Consider the following 24095-nt stretch of genomic DNA (forward strand, 5'->3'; position numbering starts at 1 on the left):
TTTTTTACAAGTCTTTTATGTGGCACCTTGTCAAATGCTTTCTGAAAGATCCAGGTACACCACATCTACACCATTACTCTCATCTACATAAGCAGAAACCTTTTCAAAGAATGTCAAAAAGATTTGAAAAGCAAGATTTTTCCATAGTGAAACTGTGTTGACTATGCAGTAAAATTGTAATCTTTGTTAAATGACTTTGTAAAGCATCTTTTATCAGACCTTCCAAAACATTTCCCACAACTGATGTAAGGCTAATAGACCTATAATTACTGGGACAATTTTTTATCACTTCCCCTGGAAACAAGAGTAATGTTAATCAACTTCTAATCCTCTGGTACCAGCCCACTATTCAAAAACTTACAAACAAAAAAAGTAGCATGTGGCTCACATATCCAATCCTTAACCTCTTTCAAAACCCTTGGGGAAATATCATCTGATCCAGGAGCCTTATCATTCTTTAAACTTCCTATTTTTTTCTTTACAAGCTCAGAATTAATGTGATCATCTTGTCTGATCTTGTTTCCATCTATCAACTGTGCAAAATGAAGAATACTGCTTAAATCTTCATTAGTAAAAACTGAAGAAAGAGCAGAATTTAATAACCTAGCTATCTTATAATCATCAGATACGAGCCTATCTTTATCCTCCCTCAAATGCACTACTCCCATCCTAACATTTTGTTTACCCTTAATGTACTTAAAGAAATCCTTACTGTTAATTTTTACATTTTCAGCCAACCTCTTTTCATACATGCTATTTGATGTTCAAATTTCCCATTTGACAAATTCTCTTGACCTTCTATAATCTTCTAAATCTCCCATCATACCAGTCAATTTAAATTTCTTAAATATGCAATGCTTTTCTTTATTTTTATCACTTGTATACTTTTTGAGAGCCAACCTGGTTTTTTATTTGCAGCCACACTTTCTCTTCTTTAGTGAATGTGTTTATCTTGAATACTTAAAAATTTTCCACATTTGATCAGTCTCCAAATAATTCAGCAGGCCCAATTCACAACAGATAATTCATATCCCTTCAAAATTTGGTTTTTTGAAAATTGTAACCAAAATATCATTATCTCTGATCTCCATGTGCTGTAAAACAAATCTAATATAGCAGTGATCACTTGCACACAGATGTTCCTCAATTTCCATCATTTCAACCATTTCAATATCAGAAGTTAACAATAAATCTAAAATGGCATTGGTCCTAGTAGGTTCCTTGACCAATTGGTGAAGAAAACCATTTTGTAGTTTCCAAAAATCTTTCTCCCTCATGGTTTGACTCTAACATTTCCCAATTTATATGTCAAGAGAAAAACAAACAAGAAAATAATAGATGGTTAAATCAATAAACAGCACTCAAACCAGTGAACTCGACACACACGTTTGGAAAGTCATAGAAAAAAAAAAGATTTACATGAGAGTAGTGGGAAGAATGACCAACCTGAAGCATGAAACTACAAGAAAATTACATACTATATATTCTCCAAATCAGGCAATAAACAAAGGTTACAGATTTCTAAAATTAAGGTATTATGAAAAATTATGAATCATCTTCTTAATATTGTTGTGTTGTTGAGATATTTAATAGCTCCATTGAAACAAAGTGTTACATGATGTAACAATACAAGGCTCTCTATTTCTATAATGCACATGACTGATGAATTTAATAATGTTAAATGATTTCTTAAAATTAATTTAATTGGTCTCTAAAATATTTTCTTTGAAAAAATTCTTAAGTGAGAGTAATTGTTCAGACCTCATTTTGCCCAATTTTTAAATGGTGAATAATTTAAAAATACAAAGCCAAAAGCAAATCTTGAAATAAATCTACATTTGGCTTACTTTTCTTTAAGATGTTCTCAAACTTATATGATATTTTCATGCAGAAAGTGTAAAACAGACAGAAAGAGAGTTACTCAATACATTATCAGAGCTCGAGTTCACATAATCTATACGTAAATAAACCACACCAAACATACTTATCAGACTTTCAAGTGAATAATAATACATTAAATGATGATAACTGTGTGACATTAAAAAGGTTTGACTACTATATAGTTGGATATTAAGGAAGGTCAACAACAGAAGCTAAATATATATGTTGACTAACCAAAGATATCACACAAATGCAATAATAATCTTAACGTTGGTAAACTAAGTGTTATTCTGTATCAGAAGGTATAATTGACCCTACAAGTTTGAAAACTTAGTATTTAGAAATGAAATTAATCATGTGTCAATCACAATTCTCACTCAAGAGTATTTTAATATCAAAATATCATTAGAAGTTAAATGAAATTAAATTCAGGAAACATTTAGCTTTTTAACATTTTCTTTGTTATTTTTCTCATTGTCAGCTAGAGCACAGAAATTGACTACACATATTGCATGATTGACTTTAAAATGACCCGGTATGTTTATCTGACACATCTGTTGCATGGTTTGTTTTATTGAATGGCAAAAAAAACTACAGAACTGGATGAAATTGCTTGAAACTTTAGATAACTTTCCAGAAATTATGTATCTTCTGTAAAATAAAATACATTATTTTCATATGTAATATTTATATCAATCCTCAGCTTTGGAAATTCAAAAAGATTTCTTGTTTTTTTTTCCTACATATTTCATTCATGTATTTTTATATCTTCCAACGTTCTTGTGAAATTTTTTCAATAAAGTTTTTATTTTATAAATCTGTTATTTTGCCTTTGGTGTGATCAGAAAAACATCCCACACATGCAGTTTCAGTCTTTACAATCAGTGAAATACAATAAAAATAACTTTTTACCATATCAAATTTATAAGCAAGTTGACCTTTTTTTTTATAATCGTTAGTGAAGCAGTTTCATTTAATAAGTATTAAACCTATTTTTTATTATTTTATATATATGTTATATTTCTATTCATTGATTTTCTTTGACTATTCAAGTAGTTGCTTTGAACATTAAGGCCTAATGTAAACATAGCCTGAAAACAGCATCTTTGTAGGCACAATAAAACTTAATACAGTGAAATGCAAGGTGATTAAACTAAGACTGACAATTCTGAACCTGAGTTTGTTTTACAAAAATATTTCTTTTCATATCATACTGCAATATCACAATTCAATTGAAGTATAAAATGCTCAAGAAAGTTTTAAAAGAATAATGACTGTAGTTGTGGTTGTTCACAAACATCTTTTTTTCTAGCAACATTTGTCAGACAAAGCTTTTATCATTTTGTTCAGATCCCTACACAAGTCTTGTTAAAATGGAAAACATATTGGTTTATAAATTTAATAGAACAAAAAAAAAAGAGCTTTCATTATGTATTTAGATCACAACTCTATGACTTCTCAAAACTGAGATAAAAGCAATTTATATAACACTATGACAACTGATACTGAGAAACTGCGATTGGCTGAAATCAATAAAACATGTATTGAAGTGTTCAAATTAGTGCCATTTTATTCAAAACTACTTGAACATTCCTCCTAGTGGTCTGAGAGCGTTGTTCAGAAAAACTTCTAATGCATTCATTTGAAGTGTGCTGAAATCAGTGAAAAATTAAAAATTGAGAATTTTAATGTTTTTTATACATATATAAAATAAAATACACAAAAGTTTTTACTGAATAAAATTTCAAGTCTAAAATTAAAAAAAAAAATGGAAGAACAACAACAAGTTTATTATCTATAATTTTTAAAAATTCATGGTGTAATTTTATCCTTGGGCAATGGGTGCACACTGCTGGTTGCCAAAGACTTTAAATGTCAACTTCAAGCTAAATTTATGGTGAAAACAACATATTATGCTCACTGAATTCAAAATCCTCTCGCCACAAAAATGTTCCAATGAAAACATACCCTAAATACTGATCTTTATTTTTATAAAATAGATACATTATTCTTGCAACTACTTTTAATGCTCATCTTGTATATTACATCCTAAGTTTTACAAATTTACATATAAAACTAAATTAGTCTCAATAACACAAAACACTTCAGCATTTTTAAACAAAATACAACTTTTCCTACAATTAATAAATCGAATTGTTGGAAATTGTTCAAAGTAGGGCTACTACAATGATAACTTAGTTGGAAAGACTGCCGTAAGAGAACAAGTTCAGTTCTCTAAAATTGTTTTCAACTGAAAAGTTAGAGGGGATCTGGATGAGATGTTCCAAGATTATTGAGGGAACTCATAGTAGCAATGCCTTAAGTTTCTTTATATTTAATATGAGAATGGTTGGACAGGTGGACACAAATATAAATTTTGACAGGGTAGAAATCACCATCTTCAGCTTAGACAGTTTTACTTTCCTACCATAGTGGTTGGCTTTTCAAATGGGTTACCTTCAAATGTGGTGGATGCAATAAATATAAGGGAAAGATTGTGATATATCTATTTTTTTTTAATGGGTGAGAAAGTCTTGATGGACTAACAGGCCTCTTATTGCCACTTAATTGTCATAATGAGTTTAGCACTTGTTTCTTTAAATTCTGTGTATTTACTTACAAGGTGTAACAATCAAATTTTAAGAGATAATTTTATTGTGTTTTTTCTTTTAAATTAAGCAGTACAAAGGAAGACAAAATCTTGCATAAACATTGTAATGTAACTTAAATTTGATTTCTTACTGTAATGAACTGGGTGTAAAGTTATATGCTTTAGGCTAAAAGCCTTAGTAACTCACTTGATAAAACACTGGTCTAAAGACATTAGTGAGCTCAGGTTCAAGTTCTGGCCAAGACAGATTGCTTTTTTATGTATTTTAAATTGTTACAATACTCAAAAGTACTGATAACATGAAAAGGAAAAGAACTACCGATGACTTAGCTATTCAACAGTACAAGAAGCATTTCAGTTTTCTGAGCTGATAAGTGTAAGGGTTACAAGACTATAGAATCTTGAATACTGAAGTTCTAATTTCAAGATTTTGTTGGATAAGTTTGTAAATGAAAAAGTTTTAAGGTCTTTCAAAAAACAGTATATTTTATTAAGGAGAATAAAAGGTATTTGGCAATTTTAATTTTTTATACTTATATGAACACTATTAATCCCTTACCATATAAAACATATGCCATAGTAATTTTATGTAAAACAATGCATTGGTTGTCTACCTTAAAGTTACCATACAATTTTTTTTTCACTGAAATAATATGCCAGAATGTAACCTTGAGGTTATCCATGCCCTTGCAAGTCCTATGCTCAGTAGACACACTTGATACAGCATGTGACTGCTCTAGGCAAGTGTACACTAAACAGAGCAGTGCTTTGTAAAAGACCCTCTCTTGAAATCAATATGTATAGTTGTCAGACTGCCAAAAACTTCAATTAAAACTTTTTCCAGCAATAAATACTTATACTGTGATGCTTTGTATAAAGTAAATTTCAAAGTGCAGTTTCAGTTTTTATATACTGAATTTGTATTCAGTTATTATATTAACTCATCTAGCAGTTGTAAACTGAAGGTTTACATTTAAGTAAATATAATTATTTTGTTAGAAAGCCCTTCTACTCATCCAAAACTGTCAAACTTTTCCGTCATATCTATACGGTATGAAAAAATAATATTCTGAAACATTATATGGCTATTTACCCTTTTAGACAAGGAAATAATAGATATACACAAACAAGTGAATGACAGAGGTTCAGTAAGTCCAATAATATCAACTATAATACTCCTTAACTAAAGGAAAAAGTTTTAAATGAATCACAGCTGCATGTGCCACCACCACTGGGAAAAACCATTACAACAAGTTAGCTATCTAAATGTATGCCATATTCAGAAAGCTTCAGTGACGGAATTTATTTACTGTTTTCAGTTATTTACTGGAGGGATGAGATGCTTAATGATACCATACATGTAATTAATTTGAATTATTTTTCTTTTTACTGGGTAGATAGAGGGATGTGAAGGGCTTTATTTAATCTGGACTGTTTTTTTTTATCTTAAACAAGGAATGATCTTGATAAGCTGATTAGCTTTTTCATACTTTGTTTTCCTTTATATTCTTTTGTACTGAGCATAAGCATACATCTAAGCAGTACAAGTTTGTAGTAATTACTTCTAAAATTTGGATTATTCATGAAAACAAACACATTATCTAAATGTAGATTGTCCACTACCTTGAGGATGTTGAAGTACTACAGAATGGCTTGGATCAATTGGTGAATCAAACAAATAATTGGAAAACAACTTTTAATTATAATAAAACCAAGGTAATGAATTTGGGTTATCATAATTTGGATAATACATTTAATGTAGATGGAATGATTATATTATGGTAATAGATTACATCCATAACTTACTTTCCCTTCAGATGAGAATAACATGAGGTAATATTTTTGAAATTTACATGATTATTTAAGCGATCAATTTGATAAAGGCCTCTATTTTTTTAATTCTGTATCCTGAATAAATAAGGATGAGAGAACACAAGTTGAAGATTTGGAAAACAGGCTAGTCTCCGTTGAAGAGTACAGGCAATTTGCTAATGAAATGAGCTTCTGTTGTAAGTAATGGAAGCCAACATCTTAAGAGTGAGTGTTTAAGAAAGGAACTGCTGATTTCATGAAAAATACAGGAAGGGTTTAGGAGTGGGTGTAAAGGAAGAGAACTGAAGAACAAAATGATCCCTTGTTTTCCATATGTTATGTTAACTGAACAACTAAAATCAAATCAAGTACTTGAGTCAAGTTCCAATAACTTACTGCTTTTAGCCAAAACAAAATTCCGGTATTTTATTTCTAAAACATTCTATATTCTTTATGTGGTAAGGAGCCTATACACAAATAACATGATGATCTAGAAGAGACTAAATAAAAATTTCTATAAAAGAAAAATAATACCTCTTAAGATCAATCAAGTACTCAGTTTTCTTTGCATCATTCAGGTGACTTTATACCTTACAAATATTTACATCAATACCATTTGCTTTCTTGGTAAATCCATTACACCCCACATCTGAATAACAATTAACTAAATTTTCTCACAGAACAATCGGCAGCAGAATGTGTAAATGTAATGCACGTGAAAGTACAGAAATATGGAAAGGATTCAGTGTATGAAAGGAACAATGATGTTCTTAAAAACAAAAAAGGTGAACAGCACAGGTTTAAGTGTTGAGAAAAGCTTGAAGTCTTCTGTACAGTTTCAGTTCTGATGAAAGAACAAATGGAGTTCCGAGAAATTTATACAGAAATTAATTTAGGAGTAAAAAGGTTTTTATAGATATGCACAAGACACTGGTAAGGCATCATTTGGAGAGGTAATATACACTTTGGTCTCCTTAATATATGAAAGATATCAAGGTGAAAAGGCTAGAATATTGTAAAATACAAATCTGAATATTAAGAGTAAAAGATTTACATTTTGAAAATTCAGATGCAAAATTGTTCTTCTACAAAAGTTTTTTCAGTTAGAACGATAAAAACTTGAGAAATAATTTATTTGATGATGCTACGCATGTTTGTTTTTATCATAATACTAAGTCTTTATTTGTTCTTTCGATATTTAAAGAATGTGAGCTATAAGAACAGATCAATTTTTTCTGGTGAGCAGAAAATTATAATTGATTTAATTCAACAAATGATATGTCTACAATGTATAAGGTCAATTTCAGTGGGGAAACAAAAAGATCTGAATCATTTAAATTCTGGGTACTACATTGTAATTGGGGAAGCCTATATCCAAAATTATTCTATGGTAAAATTATTTTCCTGTTAAAGTTAGAAACTTGCCAAATGGTTTGTCTGCTTATATTATATTTGGTGGCAGTTTAAATTCTTTTAGATATTTGTTGAATGGTTATACAATTATGAAATAATACATTTGGTTTGGATTTGGTGCTTTAATTAGTTGTTTTGGTAGATGACTTTCATAGGGCAAATGTTCTTTGGTCACTTTGACCTTTGTTATACAGTGTAGGTTCTATTATATAGGTCTTCTAAATCCTTGTACATCATGAATAGATAATATAAATTTTTTCACCTCCATGTAGCAATACTTTAGCAGTAGTTTGACAAGGTTAAAAGTCAAAAAAATATTAGACCTCTTAGAATATTTAAATGGGAACCTCTGTTGAGGAGAAATTCATGGTTGAAGCATAACTTTATATTAACATCTCTAGTAAAGATGATTATAATGAGAAACCTACAGTGAAAAAGCTTAGAAACTACATTTATAATACAGCTTCTGACCCAGCTGAAATATTATCCTAAGGTTTTAAAAGAAGCTAAATAATGAGCTTATGGGGTTTTAACTAAAATCTTCCAGAAGCCTTTAAAACACAAAGGAAAAAAGTTGTAGCGACTGAAAGGAAGCCTATGTAATACCTATTTTTTAAAGAGGGAATCTGAGGAAGATGAAGGAAATTTCAGGTCAATTAATTTGATTTCTGTTGCTGGTAAACAAATGGAGTCCAATGTCAAGCAATAAGTAAAGCTAATACAATTTGAAAGTGTATTTATAGACATACTTATTACAAATCAAAAGTGGTAATTCTCTCTATATATATAAATCACTAACTAGATTCCTTAATTTATTTTCTCTTAAGAAAAGAAGGATAAGAGTTTTCAAAATAATCCAGAGGATCAACAGGATTTAAGGCTTCTGATTTCTTTGTTCTGAATACTAAAGAAAAGAGGACAAAATCTTAATATTTGGAAATGATAGGCTAGGCTTCAGTTAAAACAATTACACTTTTTTCTAACAAGGTGATTAAGTTATGAAAGGAAATGCCATTGGCAGTATTCGAGGCTGGTAAAAAAAAAGACTTTATGATGGGAATCAATGATTATGGTTATCACACATCCCAGTTTTTAGTTATTTTTCTCTCGATCAGAAGCTGTAAAAGTATTATAATTTCCAAGTTTCTCTGTACATCAATGTGAATTTGATATGCAAGGTTTATCATTATACATAGCTCTCTTAAATTTTACTTGAAGATTCACCTGAAAAAAAAACAGATCACCCATTTTCTTAACCTAATTTGCCATTGGCCGGCTGCAGGAACCGAGATCTGAAGAGATGCCCAGCAGTGAAAAATAAAACTAAGAAACAACATTTTTCTTTTTAGTATAATCAAGACAGCTTAGTTGTGTATTTTATTTACAATTTTTTAACCAGATAAATTAACAAATTTTGCATTAAGATTATTAAGCAAATGGTAAAAAGTAGGCTACTGTAAGTTAACCTGTTTCAGGGCTGTTACAATGTCACAACATACAGAAACAAGATGTGTCACAGTTTTTCACTCTTAAAATCTGGTAATACTATGAATGATTTATTGAAAAATAAAGACTGGATTTAATTTTTTACTTTTATTTTTCTTGGAGTTGGTTGTTCTTGAAGGACCAAATTGTCTCTTGTTGTTCCTTATAAGGTATACTATTTTCCTATTATAACTTGTGTTATTTCAGGTGATGTGGAGTGTGTGCTGGTAGTTTGAATTATTTTAAGATTATGTTGTATAATTTCAATAATGTGAGGGTTTGCATTTAGGGTGGACTGGTTTTCTTTATTGGGTGACTCCAATGGGCTGATTGGCTCTCTTCACCTATTGTTTTATCTTTTATGCTATAGTGACAAAACGTGACACTATTTATATTGATCCAAAAATGCTAATACTAAAGTATATTAGTCAGAGCATGTGAAAATTTTACAAAATCATGCATTTCAATTCTAGAAAAATTTTCAGAGGTTTATCTTAATATTTTTGTTCGGTAGAAAAGATAGGAACTATAAACTTGATTCCTTACATAAAATTTGACTGAAATTTGAACAATCTGCCCCAGTTATCAATAAATCATGAATAAGAATCAAATAAATATTTAAAAGGTGCTAAATACCCAATTTTTGTTATTTTTAATTTTCAAAGTATCATAAGTTACCATAGAAAGATTAAAATACCTTATCAAAAGAAAGAAGGAAATAAATCACGTTTTCTTGGAAAATGGTTGAACTAGAACACCGAGTTTGCAAGGTCATATAGTGGTTTGCAAGCTTAGTGAATGAAGCAACCCCATTCTTTTCCCTTCACGTATTACACCCTCCCATTGGCATGTGGCTTGGCTTGTTACTGTTGGACCTACGATTTACAAATTATCTTATTATCCATTAGTAATAAGCTGTGTAACAGTACTACTATTGCGGTAGTGGTAGTTAAAAAATACTGAAATTGTTAAATCTGCTTTAGAAATTAAACGTTTAGTTTCATAAATTAAAGTGTCAATCTAAAGTTGTTTGAAAATTAAAGTTAATTTTCTAATTATGAGAATCTTGTACATTTTTGTAATTTCCTTAAAATGCTACTAAGATTATGAGATAAAACACACCACATTACAACCACAGCTAGTAGTAGCATGTACTTAAACTAAACTTAAAGTAGTACTACTAGTAAATACTATTACTACAACTAGCTTGTGACTTGTGTGATTAGGCCAAGTGGGTTCGCATATCAATACTTAAGAAATGCGGGAACCACTGTGCTTACCTGTCTCTGGGATCTATCCATGTAGTTTGATGGTTGATATGGTCAATAAAATAAATTTTTCCATCATAGTCCCTTCCTATATCCCATCCATCGGGTAAGGGAATATCATCATTACGTCCAACAGGCATATTTCAAGCAAATACCAGTAAAAATTTACGAGGTTTCACCCACCACTACACAACTTATCACTAACGTTCACCATCTTGGATAGCTTATTATGGCTGAAATTGCATTCGGATGACGTCATCAAAAACTATCTGACAGCCAATGAAAGCCGGATGAACAAGAGAATGGAATGTGGATGTTTTCCCCACCTTGGCTCGTCCTGTTTGCCAGAGGGGAATAACTAACTTGCTCTCCACGGAAAAATGAAAGGATGATATATATATATATATATTCATCTGTTTTTCTCTCATTCTCTTTCTTTGTTTACGCGATTCATACAATATCGATATTGTTTTAAAGGATATAGATTTTAATTATGAATATTTTCATTAGTTGTTATGAAACTGTATTTGAATTTACGAACAAATATGATGAAACAAACAAACAACAACAAAAAGCCACACTTGCTACATATCACTTAGAAAACAAAGGGTCGATTGTATAGTTAGCTTACGTCAATGGCGTGACTTGAACAGCAAGAAATTACCATAAAGGATTTCAGAGTTACACAATTTTAAAGCAATCTAATGTCCATTACACATAACAGGATATCTTTAAAAAAACTATATTATGCATATAATAAAAATTATTTTAATTTTCCAAAGAAATTGAGAAAATGCATATAGTGTTGGCTTAAGTTTTTTAAGAACTGAAAAATATCTCTGAATTTGAGAAAGTTACTAAATCATCATTTTAAATTATGATGATTAACTAAATTTTGTTTTCGTGTTTGTGATTTCAACTCTTTTTTTTTTCAATCTAACTAATTCACAAAATTAAAAAGTGGCCCGTGTTATCATTCTACCATAGTTTTTAAATAAATAGTCATTTGCAAAATTTCTATTCATAATGTCCTAAATAGATTAGTCTAAATTTATTAATTTTTATCTGGTTTTTAAATTAGCTAGCCTTCCTTTCCCCAAATACCCAAAGATCCAGTTATACAACAAACTTTCTTATTCCAATAAATCAAAATACTGCAATTTTGCTAATAAATTCCTTTTTCAAGTAGTTAATAGATTCCGGAATCTATAGCTCTACATTAAAGATTATCAGCTTAATAATTCAACAGATTCAGAATAACTTTGTTCGAATGTTGCTTATATAGTGTTACAAAAGAAAAACAGATGTATTCTGCTACTACAACCTTTTATCATAAACAGCTAAAAATGTGAGGCATACGCATCTTTTTTATTCAGTTACTTATCATGGGTCAGTTACTCATTATGAGTTCTTCTGCGAAAACTTACTCGGAAATACTTAAATGGTTTCACAGATTTTTTAACCTAATTCACCAGTAGATTAAGGTAAATTCTGTTTTATAAAACTCACTATTCCAAAATTGTTATAAGATTTTTAATTCCAAGCTCCCACCAGATCTAGATATACTTGTATCTGTGTGATCGTGTCTATGGTGTGAATTTTCTCATTGCCAACTGTCCTCGGGTTCTGAAATAGAAAATTTTACCTTTTTTTTTAATCACTAAGTATGTGTCCAAGATTACTTAAATGTTTTACAATATTCCATTTTTAAGTGAATATATAAACACTTTCACAAATGGGATATATATTTTTACTAAATATGAAGTCCACCGGTAAGCGAGAATCAGGGGATCCACTCCCCTCCGTGGACACAACAGAGTGCCCGATGTGACTTTTCTATAAAAACAAACACACATATTAAATAAGAAATATATATATATATATATATTGTTTTAAACACAAGTTATCTGCAGATCCCCCCCCCCCATATTCCTATTAGTTTGTCTATTGTGGCTCGAAATGAGAGAAATTTGAGGGGGGGTCTATTGTTAGCTTGTGTTTAAAACAATTTTTAGGCCTGTTGGTTTTCCAATATTTTGCCGGCTTTCGGCATTTAAACTGTAAGTTTATATGTTAATAAGTAAAATGATCTGGCAAGTTATTTTTAGTTGTTTTTTTCATTCTTTACTGCTGGATATGTAAGACAAACTAGCTAATGACAAAACAACCGTTGTTATGAGTACTAAACTAACAAATTCACACATTCAACACCCCCATGAGACTCATAAGATAGTTCTGGAATATGACTGTCCTTCTTCTAAATTAAATGTGCTCTTACACTTTTGTAAACATCGCGACTCGTACCTGTATCGGAAGTTGTTGAAATTACTATTACATTTCAGTAAATGATCAACCACTTAGACCAAGTTTTAGTATTTATTTTATGTTTCGTTTTAAAAGTGGGGAATTGTTATTGTATTTTTTAAACAAGGGATATAAATTCTCATAATATAGTTTTATAAATATTATTCTAATAAATATTTAGAATTTTATGCGGAAAAAAATTGTTTGACAAATACAAAGGTCAGGAGGAGCCTAATGTTTAATGAGACATATTGTGAATCCAGAGATTCAAGATTCGCGTTCCGATGCTGCAAAATCGCATTTCACGTTATAGTGACAGTTAAATTTCAGTATTCGATAATAAAAAAAAATCCAAGAGTTGGCTGTGGGTGCTGTTGATTAGCTGCTTTCCTTCTAGTTTATAGACTTAAAATTAAGGTTGGTTAGTTCATATAGCTTAGTGTACTTTGAGCGAATATTCAAAACAAATGATAAATATTTCAGAAGAATATTACAATAATCATTATTTGATTTGACTCTAATGAAATAAGCGAGAAGTTTAAATATTTTATTTCTTGGGTATTCTATGAAAACCTCAAAGTGAATGGAGAACTTCAGGGATATTTCTTTTTTTTTAACAGATAGTCGAATAGCGGAGGCATTGACACTACATATGAAACTCGAATAATTTAACGCTCTCTATCCCACCATGTATAGCTACTATCCATACCAGACTTGTCTGAACGGTAATGAAATCGCTGTTGTAGGATACTCCTATATTTAGTACAAAAGAAAAGCAACTATATCATAGTAAATATCCCTGTCTTCTTTTTTTTCAGTACCTCCTACCAGTTTATAGATAGGGTTTTCGCGGGACTAACTGTTAGATTTCTAGTTGCGGCATAGCGGCTCATAGAACAGTTATGAGTTTTTTCAAGTTCAAACATTTAGCTCAAAGCTCCGTCATCTTTTGAATTGCAGTTTTAGGCCCAGGATTTCAAACTCTTTCGAGTGATGTATTTGACCACGACCAAAGTCACTCTAATCATGCCTAAAAGAATTTAAAGTACCGCGGCTATTGAGGATTCCCTCTTGTTTTTATTTTGTTGTTGTTGCATAGACTTGCTGAATCAGGTCAGAGTAGTTTCACTGAATTTGATTTTTTTCTCCAGAATAAAATATTTTAATTTACTGGATATTCATAAGTATAAGAAATTAATTAATATAATATATACTTGCTAATTTGTTTCAAATAGCCAGTAACTTTAAATGTGCCTCCAAGTGGTGGTCCAGTTATTAGCATGCCCTAATCACCAAGCCAAAGGATAAATCTAGTTAGTATTTACTATTTAGTTATAAAAAAGTTACTAATTAATATTTAGACTTCGATTATACAGTAGTATAAACCATTAAAATGACAGGTATCCGATAGCCACCATAATCTTATTATAAGTACTTAAAACATTACTATTTATTTACTCTCACATATATTTCTTTATCTAAAATGAAATAACTTAAAATGTGTCACTCACAATGATGTATATGCCTTTAAGATGAATATAGAAAATTAAATTTAATATTTTGATATGAAAACATTATTTAATGCATCGAAATAAGTCAAAAAACAATATATATTCGCCTCATAGCTTTTTAAATAATGACGCAGACGAATTTATTCTTGTGATAACTTTAAAATATATATTTGGATGAGTTCGTGATGTTCAGTCAAAATTTTAGGAGTCAGTAAAACATGTAGAACAATTAAAAGGTGAACATTAATAAGTTTTAAAAGATACTTTTATAAACATAATACATTTACTATTCTTTTAATGGTTGACGTATTTTGTGCAGATAAATGTATTTTTTTTTATTTCCAATCTGTTAAGATTTAATTTCACTAGTAAAAGTAATGTACATGTATTTGAAACACATAATGCATATGTTATAAATTATAACTTTAGATCGTGCTGCCATCTCTTGAGAAAAATGAATGTGTGTGTGTGTGTATATACACACACACAGTTTCTTTTTGTTTGTTCTTTTAAGATTGTGGAGCTATCATTTTTATTGGAGCGAGTTTACCGCCATCTTTTATCAGATTCCTGAAATTAGTATAGCAGTCTGGATGAAGATCAAATGTAAAAAGCGAAGAAGGTTTTGTTTGCCATAGTCCTTCCCACCTTATCTTTGAGAGTTGGATTGGCGTGTAGAAAACATTTATTTTTTCCGAGACTTGAAAATTTAAATTACACTTCTTTCTGCTTGATTCTCTTATTATAAACTAATGGAATAGTTTTGTAACCATTTTGTGCATGACTGCTTTGTCTTTGCGTTCAGCTCCACTGTAGGTCAACACCCTGTTACCCAATATTCTTTAACAAACTCTTAAATCAAGAGTTCCTTATAGACAAAATATACTAATCATGTCAAATGTTTCTTATTAATAAATTTATGTTTAAAACTGTTCATTTTCGACTTTTATGTTATCATATTTGAAAGTACAATGTGGGTCATAGATCTATTGAGAATCAACAATGATTTGATGCACACCACAGATTTTTTTTAGAAGAGAAAAAAAAAACAAGATGAGATGCACTTACAAGATCGACAGAAAAATTCAAAGCTTTTCATAAACTAAATGATAAAAAGTGAACTCTACGAAATGGATTTAGCTTTTATGTCAGTTTTTCCTAGAATGTTATTTTGCTTTATTATTTCACTAGTATAAAACCCGTCAAAAATGACAGGAAGCCAAAGCCTACCAAATTTGAATCCTCCAATATGCAAAACAGCCATAAAAAAAATAAAGGGCCTTCTAGCTTCGGAAAACTAAAACTTATCATGAGTAATATCTCCTTTACCTAAAGAGTGTAAACATGCTACATATTGGTACCTTTGGACAAAAGATTAAAACATACGATGACCATGTGATTGCATACACTTCTGTTTTTCTTCTGAGAAAAAATCGTTCTCTTCCCTACAGATAATTGGTATCTTCAGCCTGTCTTAACAAAGGCTTTTTCGTAATAATTCCCAAGCAAAGATTTGCGCTAATTTTTGACTTTTTTTTTCATAGGAATCTTCCAAGCTTTCCTATTCGGATCCTACCTAGCTTGTCGTCATAATGATGTGGTGCCACACATAATTCCAGTCCTGATCTCATCTTGGGAACTTCCTTCTTGATAGGCTTATATATAGCAGAAAAAGTGCCAAAATTTAGGAGCTACTTATGCCTATGTTAGCGATTAAACTAAACAAAAATGGAAGGGCAATCAAAAGAAGTATTATAGAAGAAAAGGTGGAATTGGACACGTGTAACTCAAGAAAGTCGGAGAAATCGAGCGTGACCGACCCACACTTGGCTTTTATAAATAAATATATAATTGTACAACGAATGTAAAGAAAGTCGTGAAACTTTACGGTTTATTCATTCAAAAACAAAAAAGGCCAGAGTGTTTAGTTCGTACACGTAAAAATAAAAGTAAAGGAATGTGTTGTAATTTAGGCACTCACGTGTAATTATTAATAGAACTTCCGAATGAAAATAAAGAATGGGTGTATAATAATATGTGAACCACACTATATCTGCTATATCCAGTGCCGACGAAGCCTTTCGCTCAATACCAGAAATCTTCAAGACGAATGAGAAACAGTAGTGGTTGAGATGCTATTAATATTAGCAAACCGATGACAACTAATATACGGTGCGATACGGGTTACTGTATTACAACCATCTCTTTGAAGAACCCGAAAAGAACGTAGAACAGAATAAATATTATTTTGCAGAAAAAACTGAGTTTGTCAATTAACATACAGATATATTGTCAAAACAAATGCACTTCCTTTGTATAATAAGATACATCTACGTTTTCCAACTTAAAAATTACATTAAAAAAAACTGATAAAATCCAAGCTTTTTTCGAAAGGTTTATTTTCTTTAACCTCAAAACTTGTGTATTGGAGAATGATCGCATCAGTGATCAAAACGTTGTATCTGTTTTAAAATATTCTTCCTTACTGTAAATGCTGTAACTTGTAATCAATTAATACTTATAATCAGTAAGTAAACTTCAAACGAAACTATATTATTGTTACCATAAACATATTCTGTAGTTGGAAGTTCGACGTTTAAAGAGAAAACTTGTATATAACCAGATGGACCTCTTCTATAGTTTGTCGTTTCTCAAAAAACAATAATATGCTAACACTTTATCTGTAGGATATATGTACTAAAATTATGCAACAAATTAACATACCTAAAGGGATACATCCCTTGTGTATTTGTTAAATACGTGGTAACTGTAACAATTGTGCAAAGTAACTATTTAAAAGAGCTAACAAAATGCATTTATCTTCAAGCTAAGATGAGGAAAACAAAAATCACAAAAGCAAGTAAGATAACATTTATTTATTCCTACAAGCATATATATATATATATATATATCACAAATTACAAGTCCCTTGTAGGGCTGCTTAACCTTGCTTTTATTTACATAGCACACTGTGAAACTGAGGAATACCGTTCACTTTTCTAAATAAACATAGAAAACAGAATCAAGAATTAGCATTGGCTACATACAAAACATTATCTGACCATGTAATTTGCCTTCACTGGCACGCTAGGCTCGACCATTCTACAAAAAATACTGATTGTTTTTATGGTCACCAAAGGCCCTCGAAACCTAGCTGATAATCATTATTATCCGAAAAACCTGTTAACTCAATTTCCTCCCCAACCTCCCAATAGTTTTTGCTACTCTGAGGGGGCTAGAAATTATATTTCAAAATCAGGGCCTTCCACTTCTCATTCTTGTGAAGTGTGATTATGTTACTGGTTTTAACAAGTGACGAACAGGCAATAATCGATATTAACAATATGATGACCAAGATGAGGTTCTTTTTTTTTATGTAAACAATGAAAAAAAGACGAATAAATTAACAACAGTAATGATATATTCTACTGAAATTCATTTCACCTTTCCTTAACCCAATTATATCACCTATAGTGTAAAAACCTTACATTTTTAGATTGGGCAACTAATACCCAAAATATGTAAATTTTAACTGTTCATATATTCAATACCCATAGCCCAGGTGTTTTTATGAGAAAGAACAATCGGAAAACACACGAAAACAACAAATCGTGCTCAACAAATGTCCATAATGGTCAGTAAATTTAACCAGGTGACGTCGTGGTCATTAATATTTGGCAGAATGACAGCCAAATAGTACAACCACTACTGTACAATCTTTATTACAAGAGATGGCTCAATCATGAATCTTTAAGGTGAGATTTGAGTCTTTGTCTGAGCTTGTTTCCAAATCTGAAAGTTCATGTTATTGTGTAACGCTGCTAGCTGTTCTTCTCCAAGCTTAATCTTGTCACCTATCTCCCGAGCATCCATTAGCAGCTTGGATTTCATTTTAATGAAGTAATCATAGTCTGCGTACTCCTCACTGGATAAATAGCGATGAAGAAAAGTCGACACCTGGTGGCTACGTTTGTCAATACTTTCTTTCAGCCGGCGAGCTTCTTCGTGTTGTCTACTTAATTTGTCACACTTTGCTTGAAGGATTTGCTATGGAGAAATAAAGACGATAACTTTTAAAATATTCTAGTCTACTCAACGAGACGCAGTTTTCGGATAAAGAAAATGAAACATTGGGCAACTGTCCTCCAATTACTCGAAACACGTAGATTATATAATAGATTACGAAATACATTGTTTGTTCAATTGTATTACTTTTATAAATTAAAGTGTGTTGTAAAATTTACAAAATAATATACGTGCAAAAGACGTAGCGTAAAATACCAGTTAAGGGCTAAACATGAAATGAGCGAATGGATTGGGAACGGAAGTCAATTCCGAATGATATAATTCCAACGTACATAAAAATTAAAACACGTTCTTTAAATGTGGCCTGAAGGATTGAAGATATGTCATTCTTAGAAAGGTGAATATATACAGAACATATTCAGGAAATTTTGGAAGTATCAATCTTTAGAATTTGAGATTCAGTTTACTGTTGCACCGTAGAAGCCAACGATCCAGAAAAACACCGAGGAGACACAGCCATAAGGTTAATGAAGTTTTACTTTTCTTTTGCAACAAAATGTTTAAACACACAGTTAGATATAAACATAACTATACTGTTTATGTTACCAAAAATTACTAACCCTTTCTTCCTGTCCAGATTCTTTAGGTAAACACAAGAGGGCGTTCTGAGATCGTGCAAGCCTTCCCGATAGTGAGAGCAGTAAATTGATTATTTTCCCTAGCTCCTCCACGTGCAGTTTGTATTTTTCTAATTCATTGGATTTGGCCAGCTGTTCCACCCGTGACGTCACTTCCTTCCCAATAATCTCGTTCTGGGCCATTTCTTCACGAAGAGCAATATGTTCTAATCGAAGAACTTCCAATTTCCGGTCAATACTAGCTATTAACTCTTCCTGAAAATTTCACATCATTCGATATTTTAAAAAAATTCAAACCCCAAATTATGAATATCCGATAATGACAGAAAATCATTAATTTTTTTAATTATTATCAGAAAACATCCAACTAAAAAGTTTACAAGTAGATAATTTCTTGTTATAACCAGTTTCTGCCAAGATCTTAATGATCACTAGAAATATCTTACAAAAAGTCCACAAAATAGCTCTTGCTTGTCATATTGTATAGATATCAATTGGATATCAGTTACAGAATCAAAGAGTAAGTTGATAGTTCGAAGCGTTAGTTTATATCTTTAATCAACTACAGATTTAAACAGTCTTAAAGACTTATTTAACTAAGAACTTATTCTTTACTATTTGACTACAAAAAGACGGAAAGGCAAATCTGTTACATGTATACTAGTGTTACAAATCATCAAAAGCGTGCATCATCATATAAATAAAAATGAAGATTTGTAAAGAAGGTCAAAGTCTCTTTCTTTCGTTTCGCAGTGAAAAGATGACCGAAAATCGTAAAGTTGCTAATCTTACTCTTATTTTTTTAAAGAGGGTGATAACTATTTCATAGAAATCATAGGTAATTTAGTCTTACTTCTGTAACGGGAAAAATTTCTAGACAGAGTGATTAAAGAAGCTTAGCAAAATGATTTAGTGAAAATAGAAAGCCAACATGGGAAATTGTGCCTTAGTAATCTGTTAACTTTTTTCGAGGATGTTGCTTTATCTGGGAGAAAGAAATGGTGTGGAATTCGCGTACTTAAGATTTTCAAAAAGCTTTTAATGAGGATCTATGTCAAAGATTAGCTAAGAAAATCATGCATAGAGACTGGATAAATACTAGTAGTTAGATAACGGAAATCACGCTTCTTACTCGTGGAGTGCCTCAGGAATTAGTGTTTGGGTCTTTGCTTTTTCCCTTTTTGACGTTAATTGTATTTACAGGGGCATAATTAGTAAAGTTTGTGTTTACGTGTTTGTTTTGAAATTAAGCACAAAGCTAAACAATCTGTGCTTTGTCCACCACGGGTATCGAAACCATGTTTCTAGCGTTGTAAGTCCGCAGACATATCGCTGTGCCACTGGGAGGCGTTTGTGTTTATAGCTGAATTAAGGATGTAAGATATTACAGAATCATTTGGATCACTTCCTACGTTGGACAAATGTTTGGAAAAATTTAATTTAATTACAGTAAGCTCAATGTAATACATTTCGGTTGCATTTGGATTACACGTTTCATAATTGCGCGAGTGAAGAAAGAATTTTAGCATAGGGATAGATAACTTACTCAAGTCAACGCCACAGTGACCTGTTGCAAGAAGAAAATATCAAAATTTTAGGGCGAGTTTATAGACACGTCGATTATAAGTCAAAAGAGAGAATTATCTAATCACTTACAGAACTGTGTACAGTTTTGTTCTCATTTATTAATAGATATTGACTTGTTGGACAAAGGTGGGATACTAAGATAATTTCGAGAATAGAAGGGTTATCTTACAGGGATAGTTTAAGATATCTTATTTTATCTTAAAGGGAAAAAGGGGTAAGAGGTGGCCTTGTTATAATTTACACGGTTATCCGGGAGATTGGATGAGATAAAGCTTTTGGATTTCTTTGAGTTTGTTTGTTTTGGAATTTCGCGCAAAGCTACACGAGGGCTATCTGCGCTAGCCGTCCCTAATTTAGCAGTGTAAGACTAGAGGGAAAGCAGCTAGTCATCACCACCCACCGCCAACTCTTGGGCTACTCTTTTACCAACGAATAGTGGGATTGACCGTCACATTATAATGCCCCCACAGCTGAAAGGGCGAGCATGTTTGGTGGGATGCGGATTCGAACCCGCGACCCTCAGATTGTGAGTCGAGCGCCTTATCCACCTGGGATTTCTTTGAGCGTTATTTTTGATGATTCAAGTTTAAAAATTAGTAAAATAGAATAGGCTCCAGTTAAAACAATTTTCTATGTCTCACAGACAGGGGCGTAGCTAGCCGCTGAAAAAACAATTATGGCTTGGGCCCCCAAGATACATCTACTAATCAAAATAGGTAAAATATAATTATAATGCCATATAGATTCAGGGCACATATCCGGAGTACGAACACTGTGAGCCGGCGCCCAGCGACGCCTCTGTTAACAGGGTCACTGATTGGCTTATGGAATGAGTTGTCGCCGCCAGTAGAGGGGGCCAGGACTTTACAAGAGTTATATAGAATGGAAAGGTGTTATATCGGTAGTGTTTTTATATTCAAAGAAAAAGGATACTGATGCTACAATAGCGAAAGAATTAACTGTGAAAGACACGTATGCACACTCAAAATATGGTGGCCTTTGGTGTTATCTCTGATAAATAACTTTACGCGACTAAGTAACGAATGTTTGATATCGGTCAAATGTAGCACTATACTACAAAGCGACAGGGAGACATTTAACCTGCTGTCTCGTGTGGATTCTAAATATGTAGGTTTTTATTTTTTTTGATAATAGAAGACTCTGAAGTAGAAATCAACAGAAGAGGGCGCTGGATTGTTATTATTTTTTTGTCGTGAAACTTTGCTTGTTTCGGATATTTGCGCAAAATGTAGAAGGGCTAACAGACAGACTAGTGGGAAGGCAACTACTCAACAGCGTCCATCGTCAACTATTCTAATCAAATAGTGGGATTTGACTGTCTTTCTTATAATACACCTACAGCCGCAAATTTTTGCGAGTCACAAATCCTCGGATTCACAGTCAGGTACGTTAACTACTAGAAAACTTCTGAATTTAGTTTCCAGAGAAGAATGGCCACAATACTTCCGTGTACCTTTTTGTTACACAGTTCACTGTGTTTAGTACAGTCTTCATGTTCTGTGTCCTTGCTGTGTTGAATCAGGAGTTTAACTTCAGACGTGGTACAATAGGCACTGTTTACTGGAAGCTCACTTCCATCCCTTAATAAAGATAACATCACATAAGTCACCGTATTTGAGTTAAGTAAACAAACACTTAAAACAGTTAGTTATTAACACCTTGCTTACCATAGGGGCGTACTTGGTACGCTGACTATTTCTATTCCCCTGATCCATATGAACATACTTTAGTATGGATTTTTTCACACTAAATCCAGTGATATATATTTTAAACAAAACATATAACAAGTGGTTTCATTTGTTTCCTTTAGCACAAAGCTACATAAGTGACTATCTGCGCTCTGTCCACCACGGGGAATCGAACACAGGAATTCAGAGTTGTAAATCCGCAAACTTACCACTCACCACCTGGGGACATGTAATTAATCAATCGGAAAATTTGTGTATACATTATTTCGTCAAATTTTCTTGGTTTCTGGTAATATAATACAAAATACCTGGTCAATAAAAGGTTAAAGTAATTTCTAGATTAGATTCACATCAGTTTCTGACAGTACGTTAAAACCAAACCCAAATGGCTCTATACCGGGACTGAGAATCAAAGCGTGTATAATGAAATGCGCCTAAATTAATAAAAGTGCTGAATTTTTTGAAGCAGTTTAAAACATCAGGGATTTTTCACACCAGGTAAAAGACAGCGATACAGTGTAAGAAAGTTTGTCCTTTTTTTTTTCGTATTGCGTTTAAAATCTAAGCAGAATGCAAAATATGATGCCCTTAGGTTAAAGTCACAATTATGGCTATGTATTTTTACATAAAACACACACACGCACAAGTATATATTTATATGCATGTTTTTTTAAAAGAATTAACCATCTTATTGTGTATGTTTTTGTATTCTACCTTGTTAAGGTTTGGTTTGTTATGAATTTCGCGCAAAGCTACACGAGGGCTATCTTCGCTAGCCGTCCCAATTTATCAGTGTAAGACCAGAGGGAAGGCAGCTAGTCATCACCACCCACCGCCAACTCTTGGGCTACTCTTTTAACAACGAATAGTGGGATTGACTGTACATTATAACGCCCCCACGGCTGAAAGAGCAAGCATGTTTGGTGTGATGGGGATTCGAATTCGCGACCCGCAGACTGCGATGCATGTGCCCTAACCACCTGGCCATGCCGGGCCACCTTGTTAAGAGCAATCATGTATGTAAGCACAGCCTATTCCTAGAAGTTGTCCACATTTTATCTTCTTTCCTTCTAGTGTGACCTATATGTGATGTACATTTTTACCTAGCGGACAATCGTGCACACAAAATATTTGTTGTTTCTTTAACTTAATACTTTAGTATAAAAATAATCAAGAAATATACTTCAACTCCGAGAAACAATTCACGCGCTAATTTATCTATATACAGATGTTGGAACAAAACTTATGTCAAAGGTCGGAATAATCAGATATTATTTAACTTGGTTCTTATAACGTATCTAGTTCTTAATATTCTAACCCCAGTTATATAATCATTATCAAGTAGTACGAGATTATTTTGCTGTTATAGATATTAGCTCGAACAATAAGAATGAGAAACCCTCTACAGTTTCGGTCAATGAATGGTGTTTTAGATCGTTAGGTAAGTGTATTATAAAAAGGATTAGTTAACATTAGGTCAAATAACTGTTAGAATGCATTACCTATTGTCTGAAGTATCTGAAACAGCTGAATTACTGGCCTGGTTGACCGCTTCTGCTCGTATTGAGGACTTCCTCCTTACGGGCTGTCCACCTTTCTCCAGCTCCAGGTTAAACAGTCCCTCCATGTAGTCAGACATAGTCTTATGATTTGGGGCTGGGACTGCAAAACAAAAATAAAACGCATATAAGCGAAATATGCCTAATTACTAAAAGTGCTCAATTTATATGCCAACTTAAACATCCGGGCCTTATCGAAAGATTGAAACCAGTAGAATTTAAAACTGTCCATCTCATAAAATTTGGAGCTGAAACTATGGGATATGAGTGAAAAGAATATACATACGCCAA

General features: G+C 32.0%; 2 protein-coding genes across 4 annotated transcripts in view; both read right to left on the minus strand.

Moving 5' to 3' along the window:
- Positions 1–10710, minus strand: part of LOC106459966 (protein kibra-like) — a 39915-nt gene extending 29205 nt beyond the window's left edge. Inside the window, exon 1 of the mRNA XM_013919639.2 lies at positions 10483–10710. Coding sequence (XP_013775093.1) covers positions 10483–10610 — 128 coding nt within the window. The 5' untranslated portion in view covers positions 10611–10710. The remainder of the gene's footprint in view (positions 1–10482) is intronic.
- A 6463-nt stretch (positions 10711–17173) lies between these two features.
- Positions 17174–24095, minus strand: part of LOC106459967 — a 207937-nt gene continuing 201015 nt past the window's right edge. For all 3 annotated transcript variants that reach the window (XM_022386548.1, XM_022386547.1, XM_013919641.2), the window contains 4 exons: positions 23748–23907; positions 22011–22137; positions 18932–19204; positions 17174–18332 (listed from right to left, as the gene is read on the minus strand). In XM_022386548.1, coding sequence (XP_022242256.1) covers positions 18036–18332; positions 18932–19204; positions 22011–22137; positions 23748–23907 — 857 coding nt within the window. In that variant the 3' untranslated portion in view covers positions 17174–18035. The remainder of the gene's footprint in view (positions 18333–18931; positions 19205–22010; positions 22138–23747; positions 23908–24095) is intronic.

This window comes from Limulus polyphemus, unplaced genomic scaffold, assembly GCF_000517525.1.
Source record: "Limulus polyphemus unplaced genomic scaffold, Limulus_polyphemus-2.1.2 Scaffold688, whole genome shotgun sequence".
Taxonomy (NCBI): Eukaryota; Metazoa; Arthropoda; class Merostomata; order Xiphosura; family Limulidae; genus Limulus; species Limulus polyphemus.